The 18,367-nt window shown below is 43.8% G+C and overlaps 3 protein-coding genes and 1 long non-coding RNA gene across 6 annotated transcripts in view; 2 read left to right on the plus strand and 2 right to left on the minus strand.

Moving 5' to 3' along the window:
• Positions 1-2,415, plus strand: Ilp7 (Insulin-like peptide 7). The gene is made up of 3 exons (XM_001354988.4): positions 1-248; positions 1,179-1,360; positions 1,431-2,415. Exons 1-3 carry the CDS (start codon positions 106-108, stop codon positions 1,598-1,600), a joined length of 495 nt encoding a protein of 164 aa, XP_001355024.2. The 5' UTR covers positions 1-105; the 3' UTR covers positions 1,601-2,415.
• Parg (Poly(ADP-ribose) glycohydrolase) lies at positions 1,070-5,253 on the minus strand. The gene is made up of 3 exons (XM_001354987.4): positions 4,733-5,253; positions 3,964-4,672; positions 1,070-3,886 (listed from the first exon to the last, which is right to left on the minus strand). Exons 1-3 carry the CDS (start codon positions 4,863-4,865, stop codon positions 2,536-2,538), a joined length of 2,193 nt encoding a protein of 730 aa, XP_001355023.4. The 5' UTR covers positions 4,866-5,253; the 3' UTR covers positions 1,070-2,535.
• Positions 5,254-5,887: 634 nt separating this feature from the next.
• The window catches only part of Mnt, a 36,971-nt gene continuing 24,491 nt past the window's right edge, over positions 5,888-18,367 (plus strand). Inside the window, exons 1-2 of one of the 3 annotated variants that reach the window (XM_033385278.1) lie at positions 5,888-6,059; positions 6,177-6,225. The gene's annotated coding sequence lies outside the window, so the exon portion shown is untranslated. Of the gene's footprint in view, positions 6,226-18,367 lie in introns of all 3 variants that reach the window. The other 2 variants (XM_033385277.1, XM_015186426.2) reach the window with 2 other exon arrangements.
• On the minus strand, positions 6,071-7,597 carry LOC117185162 (uncharacterized). The gene is made up of 2 exons (XR_004470714.1): positions 6,714-7,597; positions 6,071-6,647 (listed from the first exon to the last, which is right to left on the minus strand). It is a non-coding gene; the product is annotated as an uncharacterized lncRNA (long non-coding RNA).

Consider the following 18,367-nt stretch of genomic DNA (forward strand, 5'->3'; position numbering starts at 1 on the left):
GCCCAACTGTTCAGTCGCCACGCGGCCATTGTGTGAGCCGCACACACCAGGGACATCCAAGGATCTTGCAGCAGCAGGAGCTGCACCAGCATTTTCCCCATCATCATGGGCCAACCATCGACTACGGGTGTCGGTCCCAGGAGCTGGACCCTCTGCGGAGCCGTCCTGCTGTTCATTCTGCAGTTATTCCAGACCTCCGATGCACTGCATCACACCGAGGAGGGACTCGAGTTGCTCTTTCGTGAACGGTGAGTGAACATTGAATGGTTTCTATTCACCGATAGCCTCTTGATGTTAAATCGATTGAGCTTCTTGGGCCTTACATGGGTTTCTTTCTAATAGGAATAGTGGTTAGTGTTTTTCGTATTTTCCAAATTACAAATTAATACGAAATTTTCTGAAACCTAATCAAAATGATTTCTTGGACCTCTTTAGTTAGTTTAAAACATAGGCGAATCGGTTGGAATTCTGTGGAGTTACGTGAATTTGTTTTCTTATAGGGGGAGTCCAAAATGCAGATAAAGCTATAAAATTGATGTTTTTCTTATAAATACTCAACGAGATGAAGATATATTCTATTAAAAGTAAAGATTTGATAGGTAAATGCTTAAATTTGAGACGAATTTTGGAAAAGTGGTTTCTGGGACCCTTTCAAAACATTAAAAACTTCTTGGTCTCAAATCGATTGCGAGTTACGAGAGTTATGTGGGTTTTTTTCTGATAGGGGATGTCCAAAGTGGTCCTACAGTTACACAGGTTTTGTAATCAACATCTAATAGGAAATTATTAACATTTGAGGCTGAATATTTCCTATCCAAATATATTTGGTTTCTATAAACATACTAATTAAATTTAGGAGGAGTTCTAATTGTTATAAATTCTAAAAGAATCTTAAGTGGAACAAAGAAATAGTCTATAACAGGGAGATTTTTCGATGTCATTTAGAAAGTTTCTGAAACTTAAATTTCAAACATTTTTTGATTCGAATCACGCTACGATTAGGCAATATTCCATGAAATTTGTATGATCCTTGGATTGTTTTCAGTTTCTGCCAACAGTAACCACAGAATTTAACAAGAAATTTTCAATTTATTCAACAAATCCGAAGAGTAATAGCAACCGAGAGAACAGTGCAAATCGCTTATGCAAATATGTATATATCGTGTGTATATTTTCAGCTCACAGTCGGACTGGGAGAATGTGTGGCATCAGGAGACACACTCCCGGTGCCGGGACAAGCTCATCCGCCAGTTATACTGGGCCTGCGAGAAGGACATTTACCGCCTGACGCGACGCAACCGCAAGCGGACGGGCAACGACGAGGCCTGGATCAAGCAGAGCTCCTCCTCCTCCTCGAAACGTGAGTCTTCAGATGATGATCCTCCTGGACCTCTCATGCATACATATGTGTATCTGAAAAATCCTTTCAGCTGGTACGCCCCCGTCGACTTGGCTGCACGTGAACTACGCCAACATGTTCTTGAGGACTCGTCGCTCCAACGCTCCATCGATCACCAACGAGTGCTGCACCAAGGCTGGCTGTACCTGGGAGGAATATGCCGAATACTGTCCTTCCAACAAGCGACGCAATCATTATTGATTTCCCTTTGGTTGTTCTACAGATACATTTGGTTATATACTATATATGCTTTTTGTTTTATCTGTTGTTCTTGTTGTTGGTGTTGGTGTTGGTGTCATTGTCGTTTGGGTGTGTGTGCATCAGTGTGGGTCTAAATGAATAAAGTTTATGGATCGTCAAAGTCCTTGGGGTTCACAAAAAAAAACAAAAAAAAAACACTTGTACTAAGTTCATCTAGATTTCTATACATTCTACGAGTACATATAGTATGTATGTATGTGCGGTATATCAGTATAGTTGTTGACTATTTTCTAAACTATATGTTTTGGGTACCATCAGACAATGAGAGAGAGAGAGAGGGAGCTTGAAAGTATAATTAGATAGGTGGAGATGGCCTTTCCGTAAAGTTTTCTTTATGAAAAATATATAAGAAGAAAAGACATCCGCGTTGTGAGTGAGCTACGATGATGAACCCGACGAGACACACACAGCGAGAGCATCTTCGGATTGACGAGATGTCTTCAACGATTCGGTGCACCTGCAAGAGCCTATTCTTGCTTGTACTTTCTTCAACTCATGAATCATTATACTTGCGCCGATCGTCTTTGAGACTGAAGGCGACCCACAATGGAGGAGGAGCAGAAGAAAGTCTTCTTTTGTACGAGTAGCGTGTGGCGTGGTGTAGTAGGCCTTTGCTTAATTACAAGAATCAAACGAATAATCTGTTTATATGCTGGGAGGGCGAGAAACCTTTCTCAACTTATTAAAGCATATAGCTTTATTGGAAACAGAAACGAGAATGTCCACCAGTTTCATGTTTGCAAAGATAGTTTTTTCAGAAGTCGTGTTTCTATCCTTTCTCTCTCTCTCTCGATGTGTTTATGAGTTTAAAAACCTTTTAGAATAATATCACTTAGTCAAAATCCCCCACCGCCTGCCCTAGCAAACGTGGACCTTTAACGTGGTGGGGCCTCCCCATCGTCATCATTTTCCTTGCGACTCTTGGCCGGCCCTTGGCCCGTGGGTCCGCTGTGGGGAGGACGCGGACGCTTCGAGGCCTGGCCCTGATCGTAGTGGCCGTCTAGCATATCCAGAAGCGACAGCTGTCGCAGGTTAGGAGCAGCTACCTTCGGTGGTGAGTCTCCTCCTGCTGCTGATGCAGCTGCTCCTGCCTGACTGCTCTCGCTGGGCGTGGCCTCCAGGCTGGCGGCCATCATCATGGCATTGGCCTCTTCATCGTCGGAGAGCAGGAGGACGGCCGGCGAGCTTGTCGAATCGTCCTGCGAGGCAAACAAGTCTGGACTATGTTCATTACTGGCCGGCAGCTTCTTGATCGACTGCGGTGTGGAACACGTTGAAGATGGCGGCGTTTTCTTCTTCATCAGCTCCTCGCGTATATAGTCATAGAGATTCGGCTTGGCGGCCGGCTGGCTCGATTGCGATGGGTTGGAGCGCAGACTGTAGTCGAAGCGCCGCAGCACGGTCCAGAGCTGCCGCACGGTGGTGCCCTGGCTGCGGAACAGCTGCCACATCTCATGCAGCTCGTCGCGCAGCCGGATGTTGCCGAAGGTGTAGTAGGCCAACGGACGGTGCAATGTGGCGCAGACCATCAGCTGCAGCAGCGACTTGAGACGGGCATCGCCCCCAAAGGCACCGCAGCCCCAATTGCCAGTGGCCACGCCCGGCGGCTCGCTGGACAGCGCGTGCATGAAGCCGGTGTGGGCCTTGTTCAGCTCCCGCTCGACCAAATCTTCGCGATACTGGTGTGTGGCATTGGCAAACTGAAGCGCATCGATGGCCACAATCGCCGTCTGGCGGCGTCGCGAACTGTCCCGCGGCGTCAGATCCTCGTGGTTGCCGGACCAAGTGAAGCTGCCGGCATAGCCGGTGTAATTGCTATACCGCTCCGCACCGAGCACCATCAGCGCCTCGGTGGGGCGGAGGCACTCCGTGAAGAGTTTGCTCACCATCAGTTCCGGACAAATCACAAAGCGGATCTCCTCCTGTACACAGCCGTGACCGAGCACGCCGCCGCCCAGATACTTGTTGGCAAAGTCCACCTGCAGCAGGCCCAGGCCCTGGTCCTCGATCGTTCCGGCCGAGTTCACATGTAGCGGTACGTCGCCTAGCGACTCCGTTACCTCATTCCAAATCGTCGTTCGATCCGGCTTGACGCTACGCCGAAAAAATGTCACACATCCGGTGGACACATTGCCGTCACCCCGTTCCGTGGGACAGATGCGCCGGAAATAGTGCATAATGCATTTGAGCTTCTCCATTACTGCAGAGCCCGACGATTGGTAGAGCCTGTGTGGGGGAAGGGGGGACAAAACGTGGGATAAGCACTGGGTAATGCCTGGGTAAGGCCTGTCCTCTCCGCTCACCTATTGAAATTGATGTCCGGAAAGCTGCTGTACTCCGATTTGAGCTTGAGCGTGTTGCGGCGCGGATAGGTACAGAGAAAGGCATTGGCCAGCAGGCACGAGATCTGTTGTTGGGTGAGTGTGATCATGCTGTTCGTATGCTGCTTGAGCAGGGGTAGGGAGGCCTGAACGATATCGGGCAGACGTAGGGCCAGACGGATGATGCGGGGCAGAAGGTCTTCGAAGAACACCTTTTTCTCGCTTTCGTCCAGCTCCTCTTCGAGCAGCTGGTGCAGCGCGCGGAAGTTCCACTTGCCCTTGTACGTTGTGTTGTAGGAGAGTATCGCATCCTGGAGCTGTTTGCTGCTGGAAATCGGCTGCAGCAGTGCCCGCTCGATCATCTCCCAGCGCGAACCGATCGTTGTGGTCCCGTCGCCATTGTCGCGTGGATATTTGCTCTCCGGTGCGCAGGGCAGACGCACATGGTCCGAGTCCCACTTGCCGGCCCCCTTGAACGGGCGCGGCGGCACATCGATTGACTCGCGTATGGGATGCTTGTGCATCACGCGGTGCAAGGAACTGGGCGATACGGGTGCCATATGCTCCAGCTGGAACAGAGGCAGGCCCCGATGTATATCCTCGATGGGCACGCCACGCCAGCTCTGATCCGGTGAGGGTGGGCCTGAGCACGAACCCGAACCCGACCCCAAGCCCGAGCCCGAGCCTGTACCTTTGGGAATCAGAATATGCATTAGCCATGTGCCTGACCTGTGTTTCGCTTGCGTCTCACCATTTGCACACTCTTTCTGAACTTTCTTCGCTTTCTCCAGTTTAAGCAGCGATTTGCCGGCCGCTTCTGCTGTCATGCCGGTTTTGGCCTCCGCCTCGGGGCTGCCGACAACCTCCTCCATGTCCGAGTCCATTTCGACGTCGCCCAAACGCACCGTCAACGCCGCTATGCCCCTGCAGTTGAGTGCAGACTGCAGAAATAATTTATTAAATGTTCGTAAAATTTTGCCGGGCTGCGGTGTTTTGTGTTTTGTTGAAGTAGCGATGTGAATTATTTGCTGTCATGAATCATCATGGAATCATCGTATCCCACGATTTTGACATTCGGTTCAATATCACTAGATAGATGGGACTCTCAGCCCTGAACACCTTATTTAATCCGATAAATAAATAAATTGTCTACAATAAGTACTGTTTAAGTACTCTCTCTTCTATTTGATTGCTTATAAAATATGGTTTTAACAATTACGGTAAATACATGGTAACTCCACGATAAGTACACATTTTCTACATATTAACTACATATTTACGTAATTATCCAGAGACACCTGACGATTGTTGGAAATATACTGGAAAAGATCAGAAAGTACTAGAAAATACTCAAAATTCTTTTAGCTGGACAGCTATATCGTTACCATACACATTCTGACCGTCAAAAAAATACTGACTCTAAATGGCATTTCTACACGATTTTTACACTAGTGCTTTGCTCAAGAGGTGACTCAATAAAGCGTCTAAGAACAATACTGAAAAATACCAGAAAATACTCAATAACAATGACAAGTATTAAAATATGCAAAGTATATACCGTCCGACCCTCAGAAATATACCAAAATATACCGTCTCACTTTTGAATTAAACTGTAAACATACCGATAGAACCCATTTTGCCCACTTAACCCACCTATTTGAACAATTTGAGTTAAACCGCGAAAAATAATACTGTTTGTATATTGTAGCACTGCACTTGGTTTAGTGGAGCAAACGCTAGTTTGCCCATTCGTTATATTATTATATTCAGAAAGATCGTTGGGAACCATTTTAATTTTAGTTTTAATCAATTAAAAAATATAAATTTTAGCGAAATCAAATGATTTTAAATTTTAAAAATACCTTTGGCGCGTAACGATTGCTCATCACTAACGTCACCACTGGGGCTGTGTACACACTGCTTATCCCAGGCTGAATGGCAAATTAACAGTAAGCTTAGTAGCCCGTCAGAAGCAACAAAAACCACAAAACAATTATTTTCCTGTTTTTTTTTACTTTTCCCGAAACAAAAAATCGCGACGAAAATCAAAAAATCTGAATAAATTCCCAAGTTGATAAGTATGTGTTAATTAATCAGCCTTACAAAATAATGTTTTTATTTTTGCGGTGCTAAAGTTAAAAGGAATAAAGTACTGAAAAGTGCATAATTAGATGTGTGTGTTGGTGTATCCCTAGGTGCATATGTGTGTGCGTACTCAATATCCAATTTGAGCTCCAAAACCAGGTAAATTTTTGGGTATTATGGATAATTGCATAGATTTATGTGAACTGAAGAGTTTTCCAAAAGCTTGCCACATCTCCCCATTTGTTGACGTCAGTGGCGGCAGAAACGCCGCTTTATTTACTTCCCTCTCCCACCGCCGCCACCACCACCACCGCTCTCTTATGCTCTTCGTCTGTCTGTCATTCACCTCTCACTCCCGCCCCGCGGCCAGCTTCTAGTAGACCATTCTTAAGCGCTGGAGCTTACGTGTAAGCGGTGGTGCCCGCTCTCTTATTATCGCATACACGTGCAATCTGGAAGAGCGACCGCGGCCAGACAAAGTGTTTTTCCATAAGGTGGGGCGTTCAAAGAGCGCACTCTTGATTGCGGGAGTCGAGTCGCATCCGTCAAAATTGAAGTGAAAGTCCTTGAATATTTGCAAGCTACTAAGCAAGCCATTTAATAATATTTTTAAATATATGTCACTCCTGTCATAGTAGTAGCATTACCTCACCGGATAACATACACCTTGCACTGGAGCTGCCGCGAGATAGAGAGCGAGTTTGAGAGAGCGAGCGTGGGAGAGAGACTTGTTTGTTTGTTTTGAAAGCAGCGCTAAAATTAGCGGCGCGTCGCTGCTGCTGCTCAAAAACAAAATACTGCAAAACAACAAAATCAAAATAAAAAATAATTTATTGAATGTACTTTTCCAAAAGTTCAACAGACTTTTATCTGTCACAAGCTAATGTTCTAATCAGCAGTTGCGCAGTTCTCCTCCTCTCCCTCTTACTAAAATTCTACCTTTTCTGCTGCTTCTCCCTCTAGTTCTACCCAAGGTACATTCAATAGCAGGGGAGGCTGTCTGGCAGAGTGGCAACAGCAAAGTAAAACCTGCCTCAGCTGCATTTACCCACACAGTGAGAGAGAGAGAGAAAAAAGTGTGTGTTCTGGCAAACCAAAACTAGTCCCTACTGGACCCTGCCAGTTTTTCTCTTCGCACCTTATATTTAATATACCTTACGTCCGCCTCTGCTGCTGCACTCCCCTGTTTATCACTCTCGCGTTTTGCTTACCTGTGGCATGACGCGTAAACAAATGAAAGCAGCAAAAGGGGCAGCAGAAACAGTTATCACTCAAAGAATTCTGCAAATTAGTATGTGTGCCAGGGTGAGTGTGCCCCTCTCACTCACACTCACACACACACACACACACACTCTCTCTGACTTTTTAGCCTTCAAATCTGCGTAGTCGTTGCCTTGACCATAACCTAGAAATACACTAAAGCGTTCGTTCTCTCTCTGTCTATCTTTCTCTTTCTGAAAGCCTTTTGCGACAGCTGCCAAAAAAAATGTAGAGGAGGGGTAGTGTGAGGGCGAGGGCGATGGTGAGGGGCTGTGCATGCCATAGATATAGAAAGCAGCGAAAGAAAACCGCCCCGCCCCGAAAATGCGAAATGTTAGTAAACTTATTCAAGGTCACCCCTCAAGTATGAACTAATACTTAATCAACGGCAATCAGTGGCAACGGCAGAGAGCAAAAGCAGCATCAGCAGCAGCGCCAGCGTCAGCAGCGACTGCGACTGCGACTGCACTTTTGCGTTGCTGCCTTCCCATGAATCAATTTGAGAATTTCTTGTTTTCTAGGGTATCCAATAGGGTATGATTAAGAAAGATTGCCTATGGCTGTATGTATGTATGTGTGTACATTATGTGTAAGTGCGTCTTTGATAGTCGTACGACTTCTCGCTTGTTTTGAATTGTTGATGGGAGTGTTTGTTGTTGGCGGAGATCATGTGATCTCCATATGTTGCTGGACGAGCAGTGCGGTTAGGGGGTGTTCAAAAGCCGGAGTCCCGATAGGGATCCATGGATGCCTCTTAAAAAAAGATGAACAACTATTTATAGCCGCTTGATGGTTCAGCCCCCCCTCCCACCTCTGTTTCACTGTTCCGCTGTTCCACTGTTCCTCTGTTATGCACTGTGCACTATTAAACGCTCTCTGCTCCCGCTCTGCTCTGCTCTCCTCATTGTCCGCACTCTGATGTGCACAGTTATCTTCCTCTTCCTCTTGCTCTTCTGACTTTTGTGCTTTTGTGTTCAATTGTGTGCAATAAATACGGGCAGGGCAACAACAAAACGATAAATGGAAATTGTTTTTGGCTTTTTGCTTTTGGTTTTGCTTTTGTCAACGCGACTTGGCTCACGTTGGCAATGCGCGAAACAAAGAAGATGAAGGCAAAGCACACCCGCAAAAGGAGAACAAAAGTGTGCAATTAATTATTATACCCTCTGAGCAGAGCTTAGGGTATGCTGGGTCCGATCAAGTGTTTGACATTTGACAGAGTCATCAGAGAGGATAAATCTTGATCTCTGTACATATCTGTCCATTCTTTCATGGGGTATCCCGTTTAGCAAACTTCTCCGAAAGTGTGTGTGTGTGTGTGTGCGCGTGCGTGAGGAGTGAACTTTGACCACGTGTTGATAGGGCGGGTCGCTAACCCGTCGCCTCATATCCCACTGTATCTCTCTTTCTCGCTCTCTCTCTCTGTGCCACCCTGTTTCTGCTGCCTATCCATTTTTATTTTGCAAAAAACAAAAACTACAAAAAAATTAAAGCCACAGGAAAAACAACAAACTTTTTTGCCTGCGCGCATGACCTTGAAATTTTCTATAAGAAGCAAAACATCTGACTGCTACGCTGAAGCTGACGCTGGCGCAGACGCTGACGCAGGCAGCGGCATCGATTGCAGTGCGAAATAAAATGAAAAAAAAAAAACGATTTTTGGTACCGCAGCTGTTGATACCCATTGATGACAATTGAAATATTAAATTTGAAACAAAAAGAAACAAATGAAATTTATTTGATGATTATTCAGATAAGACCAAAAGGGGAAACGAGCAGATTAGACTCTAGACTTTATGAGATCGTGGAGGTTCATCATACCCCCGTTTAACGCTCACAAAATGCAGACGGAGATTCTGCGACAAAGAGGAAGAAATGTAGATAAAACCGGGACATTGAAAGCTCTCTTGACGACCTTGGAGGCAGCCCTGAATGAAGGTAGATATTTTGTAAGCCATCCCAAAGACAGACCGGTGTTGGCCTCAAGCCTCTCAATCGATTGAAGAACAGACACCTGGCGACACTTAATAGGCATTATCACTTGTTTTATTGTGCCTTGGCCATAGATAAATGTACTATACGGAATGGTAAATACCATATATGTATGCCTGGCCATTTATCGAGTCTTGCACACTTTATTATCAACTTCCTGGGGGCCGTACGAGAATCCGCGAAAATCGACTAAAGACAAACATTCAAGGGAAAGAGAGCGATAGAGACAGAGAGAGAGAGAGAGACACCACACATTAAAAACGAATTAATTTTTGCAACAACAAAATTACTTTTAATGTGGAAATAATTGTAGTTGTTTTTTGCTTGTTGCTTTTTGCGTTTTTTGAGTGTGTATTTGTTTTGTATCAAGGTTGCTTCTTCTTTTTTTTTTTTGATTATATAATCTGTTACAATTCTTTTTTTTTATCACTGATTGGCGCCATCTGTTGGCGTGATCTTGTCTTTTGAATTTCACTCTTCGAGAGTCCACCCACATGTGTGCACTGCCCCATGCCCCAAAACGCCCCCACTCCCGCATAACGGCACAGAGGGATACCCTGCCAGTGGCGATGGTTTTTCAGGGGAAGATAATAATAATTTTTAAGCTAAAGATACAGTATCTAAATGTATTTTTAGTGAAGCTGGATGGGAAAAAAAATTACTTGGAGAAATCTTAAAAATAAATTATTTAATTAAAAGCTAATCTTTCCACCAAAATTATAGATGGATTATGGATTTATCTTATAGCCAATAAACCAATGAAACCTTTAAAGAGTATGGTGCTATATGTATCTGTATCTGCTATATGTCTCCTATAGGAACAGGTTCTTTGTGGGAGATCTTCAATTATCACTCATAATTTTTATGTTTAGGGTATCTAATGTTTTGGTTATTTGTTTTTCTTGTATTTTGTGTGCGTGTTTTTTTTGTTTTTGTTGGTCTTATTTTTACAATGTTTTTTTGTTTTTGTTTTGCTGCTTTTTAATTGTCTTTACACATTTATTGGGGTTAAGGCCTTCTTGACTTGCCATCACCTCTTTTTTTTTCTATTTCGCTATTTTACCTCTTGTTTTTGCTTTTGTTGTTTTTACTTTCTTGCATATTTATTTTATTCATCTTGTGATATATCTGTATCTGTATCTGTGTCTATATATTTATTTATTTTTGAAAACGTGCAAAATGCAAAAAGCGATTTCTCTTTTGCTTCGTTTTTGTTTGTTGTCAAAATGGGGGCGTGAGCAAAAAAAAAAACAAAAACAAAAAGGAAAAATTAAAAATTAATAACAAATTTCTTTTGAACTTTTTCGTGAATGTTGTTGCAAGCGGATGGTGTCAGCCATTTTGCATTGCCAACTAACGGCTAGTGACAGGGAACAGCCTCTTGGTATGCTGTTCTCTTGCCCCCATACGATTGGGTAACCTCGGGGGAGAGTAACGGTAGAGGGCCGCGCGTCATGCGGCAGTGCTCCACTGCCGACTTGGTGTCACTTCAGTTACATCCACCTTTGTAGCTTCCCCAAAGATAGTCCCATCTGTTACGAGATCTGTAGAGATCTTGGGAATACTTTATTTATTTGGGGTATCTTTTGACCCTGAATGGTGGATTCTTCCTACGATCATTTTCTGTGAAGCTCTTTCCTTTAGACCACATATGTCTGAGGATATCTCCAAAGCTATCTCTTGTTTCTAGCTAGACCCTTGTATTTCTATCTCTGTCTCTCAGAACAAGTGTCTCGTGTCTCCCCCTCTTTCTATTGATCTTGTGCCCGTCAGAGTCTCAGTGTCAAAGTCATTGTACGACCTTTGGATGAGACCCAGTTTTTTTTTTCTCAAATACAATTGCCCGTGAAGGTGCTGCCAACTTGTTTTTTGAGCGCACACACCCCCCACCCCCAAGCACCTTCATCGTCCGACGAAACGACACATGAGTGTGTGTCTCTCTCTCTCTCTCTGTCTCTCTGTCTCTGATTATTACTCACTTTGGGGCTTATCAGTTAGTCTTACTTTTAGTCAGTCAGCAGACACCCCTCTAACCCTGGTGGGTGGGGTGGGTGGCGGGCGGTAACAGCAAGTGCCATTCAGTCTGTGGCTGGCACTAAATGACTGATTCCGCACACCCCCAGCCTGCCCCGCCACCGTCCACGGCATAAAGAGAGGGCCACGCGAAAGTCTGCTGTAAGAGGCGGCCGTCCATGTGACGTCAGCCTGAAAAAAAAAGAACGTATGATGCAATTGTAACGGTAAAGAAAGGAAATCAAAGACAGGACAAGATCCTAGAAGCAGGTAGAGGGCTTTTCTCTCAAGTCTCAAGATTCTGCAAAGCCTAAAATAATTAATTTTCGTGGAATTGAACTTTGGGATTTCCCTTGGAAATATTACCAAAAAAAAAAAAATAAATCAAAAACAATTCTGAAAATTTTCCTCCACTTTTGTATACAAAAAAATTAAATGCAAAAAAAATATATATAATTATTCTTGTCACATTTTCAATGTCAACGTTTTCATAAATTTTCATTTTGTCCCCCGCCAGCGAACAATTTTTTTTTGCTTCGATTTTCATACCCCGTACTCAACAAAGGGGTATATTTTATTCTTATGAAAGTATGTAACGGGATACTGGTATTTTAGTGAAATATTAGGTATATATTTTTGGCTTTTTTCTAACATAATTCTATGTGTAAGGGTATTTTTTTTATCGCCCAAAACCTAAAAACTATTTCTTTGGCACCTCCTCTGTAGGAGAAGATCTACTGCCATGTATTAGAGGGTATCTCATAGTCGTTATGTGTGTTCATATCTTTCCTATTTGTTTTTGCTGCACTTTTAATTTGTTTTTCGGGTTTTTTGTTCAATTTGCGTCACAAAAAAAAAGCAAAAGAAAAAATAAAATTGAAATTGAAATTTTTTTTTGGTAGGTGTTTTTCTTTCTGTTTGTTGCTTAAGTTTTTCAATTTATTATACAATTATTTTCATGCGTGTGTGTGCGTGTCGTGTCCATTGTGTGCTGTTTGGCGTAGAGAAACGGTGGGTGGGAGGGAACATTGCACATTGTCGGCGTCAGCAGAGGCAGCGGCAGAGGCAGTGGCAGCGGCAACAGCGCACATGGTTGGTATGTCTATGAATGTGTATGTGCATGTGTGTGTGTGTGTGTGTGGTTGTGTCCGTGTCTGACATCAGCGACAACAATAACAAAGCAACGTGCGCCCCAAAAGCGAAAGAAAAATAAAAATAATAAGAAAGAAACGGCAACAAAAGCAAGCAGCAGCAAACCAGTAAACACGTCAGCCGCAACAAAAAGAGAACTACAGCCCAAGAGGGTCGGAACGTCAGCAGGGGAAAGCAGGGGAGCCGAAAGAGAGACAAGTCGAAGAGCGGCAGACCACAGAAAAAACCGGCTGACCAGATGAAGAGAGCGGACCGGAATTCGACAAAGAGAGTGCAATGAATGACGTTTGGTTGGAAGAGACGGCTTTAAGCGTTGTGTGGGTGGGGGGAAGAGAAGAGTGGAAGAAGAATGGAATAGAGCCTCACATGATGATTGATGGCTTGCCAAGACAGTGACGAAGCGTTCGAGGAGGGTGAGGGAGAGAGAGAGAGAGAGAGTGTGTGAGTAGTTTGCGTGGCAGCAAACTGAATGCTGACACGTGAGCTTTTCCAAAGACTACGAGAGAGGGAGAGCACAAGCAAACAAGTTGCTTTGAAAAACAGAGACAGAGAGAGAGAGAGAGAGGGCAAACAAGTTGCGCTCAGTGAGCCAAAAGCCGTGTGCGAGGGAGACAGAGCTGTTTGCATTTGCAATGACAACACCCCAAACGACACGCTCTCGCTCTCACTCTCAGCCTTTGTTGATGAAATGTTATTGTGCCCGTCCGTCGCGTCGCGTCGCGTCGCTTCGTGTCGCGTGATTGCAAGCCAAATAGCGGTAAAGGGGAGCCCGAACGAACTCGAGACAAAAGATAACGCACACACAGGTTCGCTCCCTCTTTCGTTCTCTTTAGCTCTCTCGCTCGATGACTCTGTGCGTTCGTGTGTGTGTGTGTGTGTGTCACCTTATTATTGTAGGTCATAAATGCATTCACATGACTGCACTCTAACGCTCTCAGTCCAGCGGCGGAGAGCGAGAGAGAATGTGTTTGGCTACGTGGCTGCATTGAATGCGCTACCTTTCGGCCTTAGGCGACTTCTGAAGAGCAGCGCGAGAACGGCAAGGAGATTGATGAATCACTCGCCAAGTGAATGATGAGACATCAATGGCGGGGCGGGTGGTGATTAGCTAAAAGGTATTTCAAACATACAAGTAATACAAAATTGGGCCACAAAAGAGGAAACTGCTGGCTGGGCGGGGGGGGGTGGTGGCCTGGCATGTTTTTAGGGCGTGGGCTTATCTTAAACAGTTTCTCAATATATTAATAACAATTGTGCCACCTTTATTTAGCCACAACTACTCGTATCTTATGCAACATTCAGTCTGGATCAAGCCTCCACACCCCTTCCGCAGCAGCCTCCCCTCCTCAGCAGTAGGGTATTTGCGGTGGGTCGAGGAAGTCCAACGAAACGGATTTTGCTCTGCGTTCGGTTTTCCGTTTGCTAAAACTGCTGTTGCTGTCATAATCACAGCTATGTATGGCTCTCTCTCTCCCTCCCTCTCTCTCTCTCTCTCCCACTCTTTGTGTGAGAGTCGGACTTTTGTTTTGTTTGGAAAAACATTTGTTATACCCTTGGCTCTCCAAGGTGAGGACAAGTCTGGCTCTCTTTGTCACAAAAACAAACAGGCGGATCAAAAGCCCTACCCTATATTAATACACTCTGCCTCTCTCTCTCTCTATCTCTCTCTGATGCAGTTTCTGCCTCTTTTTTTGCCATTATCTCTTTTTTCGACGATAATCGGCGTTTAAAACCAGCGAAAAGTAAGAGAAGAGCATCACAGAGTGAGACGAGCGGAAAACGTGACGTATGCGCAATGATAAAGAGAGACAGAGAGAGAGAGAAAGAGAGACTTGGCAAATAAGAGTCTACACTCTTAATTGTTTCTTTCTTTCTTTTACGAGTTAATTAATTTTCTTTTTCCGCTTGATCATTGTCAATGTCTATCTTTCGTTGCCTCTTGTCTTCCCCAACCCACCCCCTCCCCCTCCCCCTCCCTTGTTTTGTTTCATTTTGCGATTTCCTGGGGTTTCCATTTACCTAGATTTTTCAATATCTTATCAGTAGCTTATCCCGGGTCCCCAAACCCAAACAAAGAACTGCATTTCCTGTCCACTTAGCCAAAAGGCATTCAACTGATAGTGGCCTTAACGACCATTGCTTGAGTTTCCCTAAGAACATGTTCTTTGTTTCAAGAACTATTGAACTATTTGTTAATAGGGGGATTTTCTAGGGATCTTTGTTATAGATCGTAGAACATACAATCTTGAAAGAACCCTCGATACCCATTCAATCTTGTTGGTTCTTGTTCTTGTTCCAACTGCAGTCAAAGCAAACAAGAAAAACAGCCAAAAGATGCGATGCAGAGAAGAGAAACAAAAACAAAATGAACTCAGGAAAGTGGCAAACTGGTTGAACGTGCCAAATTCCAATTAGTTGGGGCACTTGAGGGGCTCCCAGCTGTCCTTACCACTCGCCATGGCCCCCTTACTGCCATAGCCCCTTGCTCAGGGTGGATTTGTGTGGAGGGTGGGATCAACAAATTTCCAAAAGCCTTCATAGACATGTGCCTCGACAAAAACGTTTCGACTGGTTGAATGAAGGATATTTTCAAGGGTATCGTATCCCAAAAGCTTTATACTCCTTGTTTTTCCCTCTCCACCTTCTTTTTCCTTTTCCTACTTCTTCTTCAACATATCCATGCTTGTTCTTAGTTTCTTACTCATTTTTTTGTTGTTCCTTTTCAATCGTATGGTGTGTTTTTTTTTTGTTTTTGCCTTTGTTTTTGTTTGCCAATTTTTGCTAAGCTTTGCTTCTGCTTTTGCTGCCACAGCTTCTGTTTGGTTCTCTGCTTCTGCTTCTCTGCTTCTCTGCTTCTCTGCCATGGCCATGAAACGTCCACCAGGCGACGACAGAAACAGAAGGAAGAAGGAAACAGAAAACAAAAGCCACAACCCAGAGCCCAAAGAGCAGTCAGCAATCAGCTTGAGACCATTTTTCTCAATGGCCTTACCGACCAAATCCAAGGCATATACCATGGAAGGTGAATGGGCACAACCTCCTAGTTATATAGTATATTCGATATCTCTAGAAATTATCGCACATTACCAGAGAAACATTGCCTTAAGGAATCATGTACCAAAGGATCTGCTATAATCCTCTTAGTATTTACTATATTATTATTATTATATAAAGCTAATAAATAGTTAAAACTAGGTATTAACAGGGTATGGGGCTATAGCTGCTGAGGCCTTAAGCTCACTATAGTATTAATTTACGTTTGGGGATGTACATATGTGCTTATATACATATGTACAGGGTTGGTTCTATACGTTATTATATGTTGTGGAGGAATTATTATCTAAAATACTAATTGTGTATATGTATATGTACAGGGATGATTGTTTATGAGGTTATATGTAGTGAATGATTTTATATTGGTCTAGATAGTTGAGGATTATTTTTGCGTTTTTGTTGTTAGGGTTTGAGATGTATTGCATGGGGTCGGTGTTATGGAATATTGAGGATCTTTGAAGATATATGTATATATATATATTTTCTTTAATTTTATTTGTAATTTTATTTAATAAACAACGAAGTTTTCTATAAAATAATAAATTCTATATAATACATATTTTTAATAAATTCTGCAAAACTGAATTCCCTTTGAGATTCGCTATATGAAAGTTCGACTGTATATTTGTTATTTTTATACCCACTCTCTCCCGGCTCTTGCAGCATCCATGCGTATCGCTGGGACTGCCCGACCTCACCCTCTGTGTGGAATATACCTTGCCGACAAGTGTCTGCTTTGTGCTCTGCTCCGCAGGCGGGCTGCTCGCACTCTTATCAGTGCAAAAACAACAACAACAAGAACCAGCATGCACATTTCTCATTTGTTTTTTTTGTTGTTGTTTCTTTTTTTGCTGATTATGCTTCCGTTGCAGTAGAAGAGGACGAGGGGCGGGGTGTACAAAGAAAAATCAAGTAAAAACGAAATGTACGCCCACAAGAGGCGGCCGCCCTCATTTAGCCCTGCTCTCTTTATCTCCCCTCCCCTGACACCCCCCACCCTGCTTGCCTTCTGTTCTTGATAAGTGTTTTGCATTCGCTTTTGTTTCGCTATGTGCGTGTGTGTCGACTTGGCAAATACCCTAAGCGGCCCTGTCTCTCTCCACAAATGATTGACGAGCCATGTAGCTGATGGACGTGCGATGATTGCTGTGGCAGCCCCATGTTGAAAGTGAAAAGTTCAAACAGCTCAAAGTGCAAGCCACACTCGTGCCCCATCTCTCCCCCTCTCTCTCTCTCTCTCTCTCTCTCTCTCTGTGTGTCTCTCTTTGGCACTTTGGAAATTTGTTTGCTGCTAATTAGAGTGCTGCCACACTGATTACACAGACAGATAGACACACACACACACACACACACACTTAAAGCGGTAGGGGCACACCTTGCCGAATGCTCGAATGCGATGGAGACGACAGCCATGCAGGCGGCAGTGCTGTTGATAACCAGCATAGAGAGTGGGAGAGAGAGAGAGAGAGAGAGAGCGGGAGAGCAAAAGATGGCAGAGAAATCACATAGCAAAAGCAGTGCAAAAAGGGTCGAAACGAAGCTTGAAATACCCTGCAGTGGCTTCCAAAAATATGCCTAAAATTCCTGCAAAATGTTCTTTGACTGTGGAGCTAAATACTATATTTATTATGTACATTATAGGCTTGATTCTATTATCTATAACCAGAAAGAAAGGCTATCTTACTTTATATGCGATAAATATAATAAAAGTCTTTAGATTTCAATCACTCTTGAAGCCATGCCAATTGTGCTTTGCAAAAACCTAGAACAAAAGCCAAAAATAACAAATAAAGTTATTGCAAAGACCTTGTATACGACTTATTGGAGTTCCTTAAGTTTGGATCCACAATATTCCTTAGTTTTGTATCCATGATGGCAGTAAAATCAGTTTTCTTTTAAAGAATGAGCCCTAAAATCACCAAACTGTCTAAAATATAGCATTTTTTCGATTTTTTCACGATGACTATGACCTTTCACAACTCTTAAGACTCTTATTGAGACATTTTCAATCTTCCACATAGAATATCTACAAATTCTGATAAGAATGGCATGGAAACATGAGAAAATAGAAATAGTGAGCGCGAAAAAAAAACCGAAATTTCCGAACATTTAGGGGCCTAGCGTTTGGTGGAATGCTGAATAACGAGTCCCACCGAATCGTTTCGGTTGCCTGTTCCTGCAGGACTCTAATGTAAGCATTCAGGCAGCCTATATCCATATAGATCCATACACGATAAGCCTATATCCCGCCTTCTAGAGTATCTTCTAGACACTGTCCATGCTTTGTCAATGGGGGGAAAAGGCATACTTTTCCTTGCAAGAATTTAGCATTTTCTGCAGTACTTCATTTTGATTAAAAGAAAACCAAAGACAGAGAGAGAGAGAGAGAGAGATTCCAAGACATTTGAGAAGTTACCTTCAAGAGAGAGGTAGAGTCTTCACCGCCCACCGCCCACTCATGTTTGTTCCAACCGTAAACAGCATCATCAAATTCCTGCGTCAGCAAGCAACGTCAAAGTCAGCGTCGATGTCGAAGTCGAAGTCGATGTCAGCGCTGGTGCATTTGACACTTGAGCGCCTTAGTCATTCGGGGTTAGAGTGCAACGAGAATGAGAGAGGTAGAGACCCGAAAGAGAGAGAGAGAGAAGCGTCGTAGCGTGTTGATTTCAATTTTTTTTTTTGCAATTTTATGAGCAAACACTCAACTTGATTGATTTATGCATGCTAACGGCACATAGCAAGAAGAGGGAGAGAGAGAGAGAGCGAGGGGGACCCATCAGCTGACGTTGGAGAAGCAAAGAGCAACACCCAGCAGGGGGGGCCAATGCGT

This window comes from Drosophila pseudoobscura, chromosome X (genome assembly GCF_009870125.1).
Source record: "Drosophila pseudoobscura strain MV-25-SWS-2005 chromosome X, UCI_Dpse_MV25, whole genome shotgun sequence".
NCBI classification, from domain to species: Eukaryota; Metazoa; Arthropoda; class Insecta; order Diptera; family Drosophilidae; genus Drosophila; species Drosophila pseudoobscura.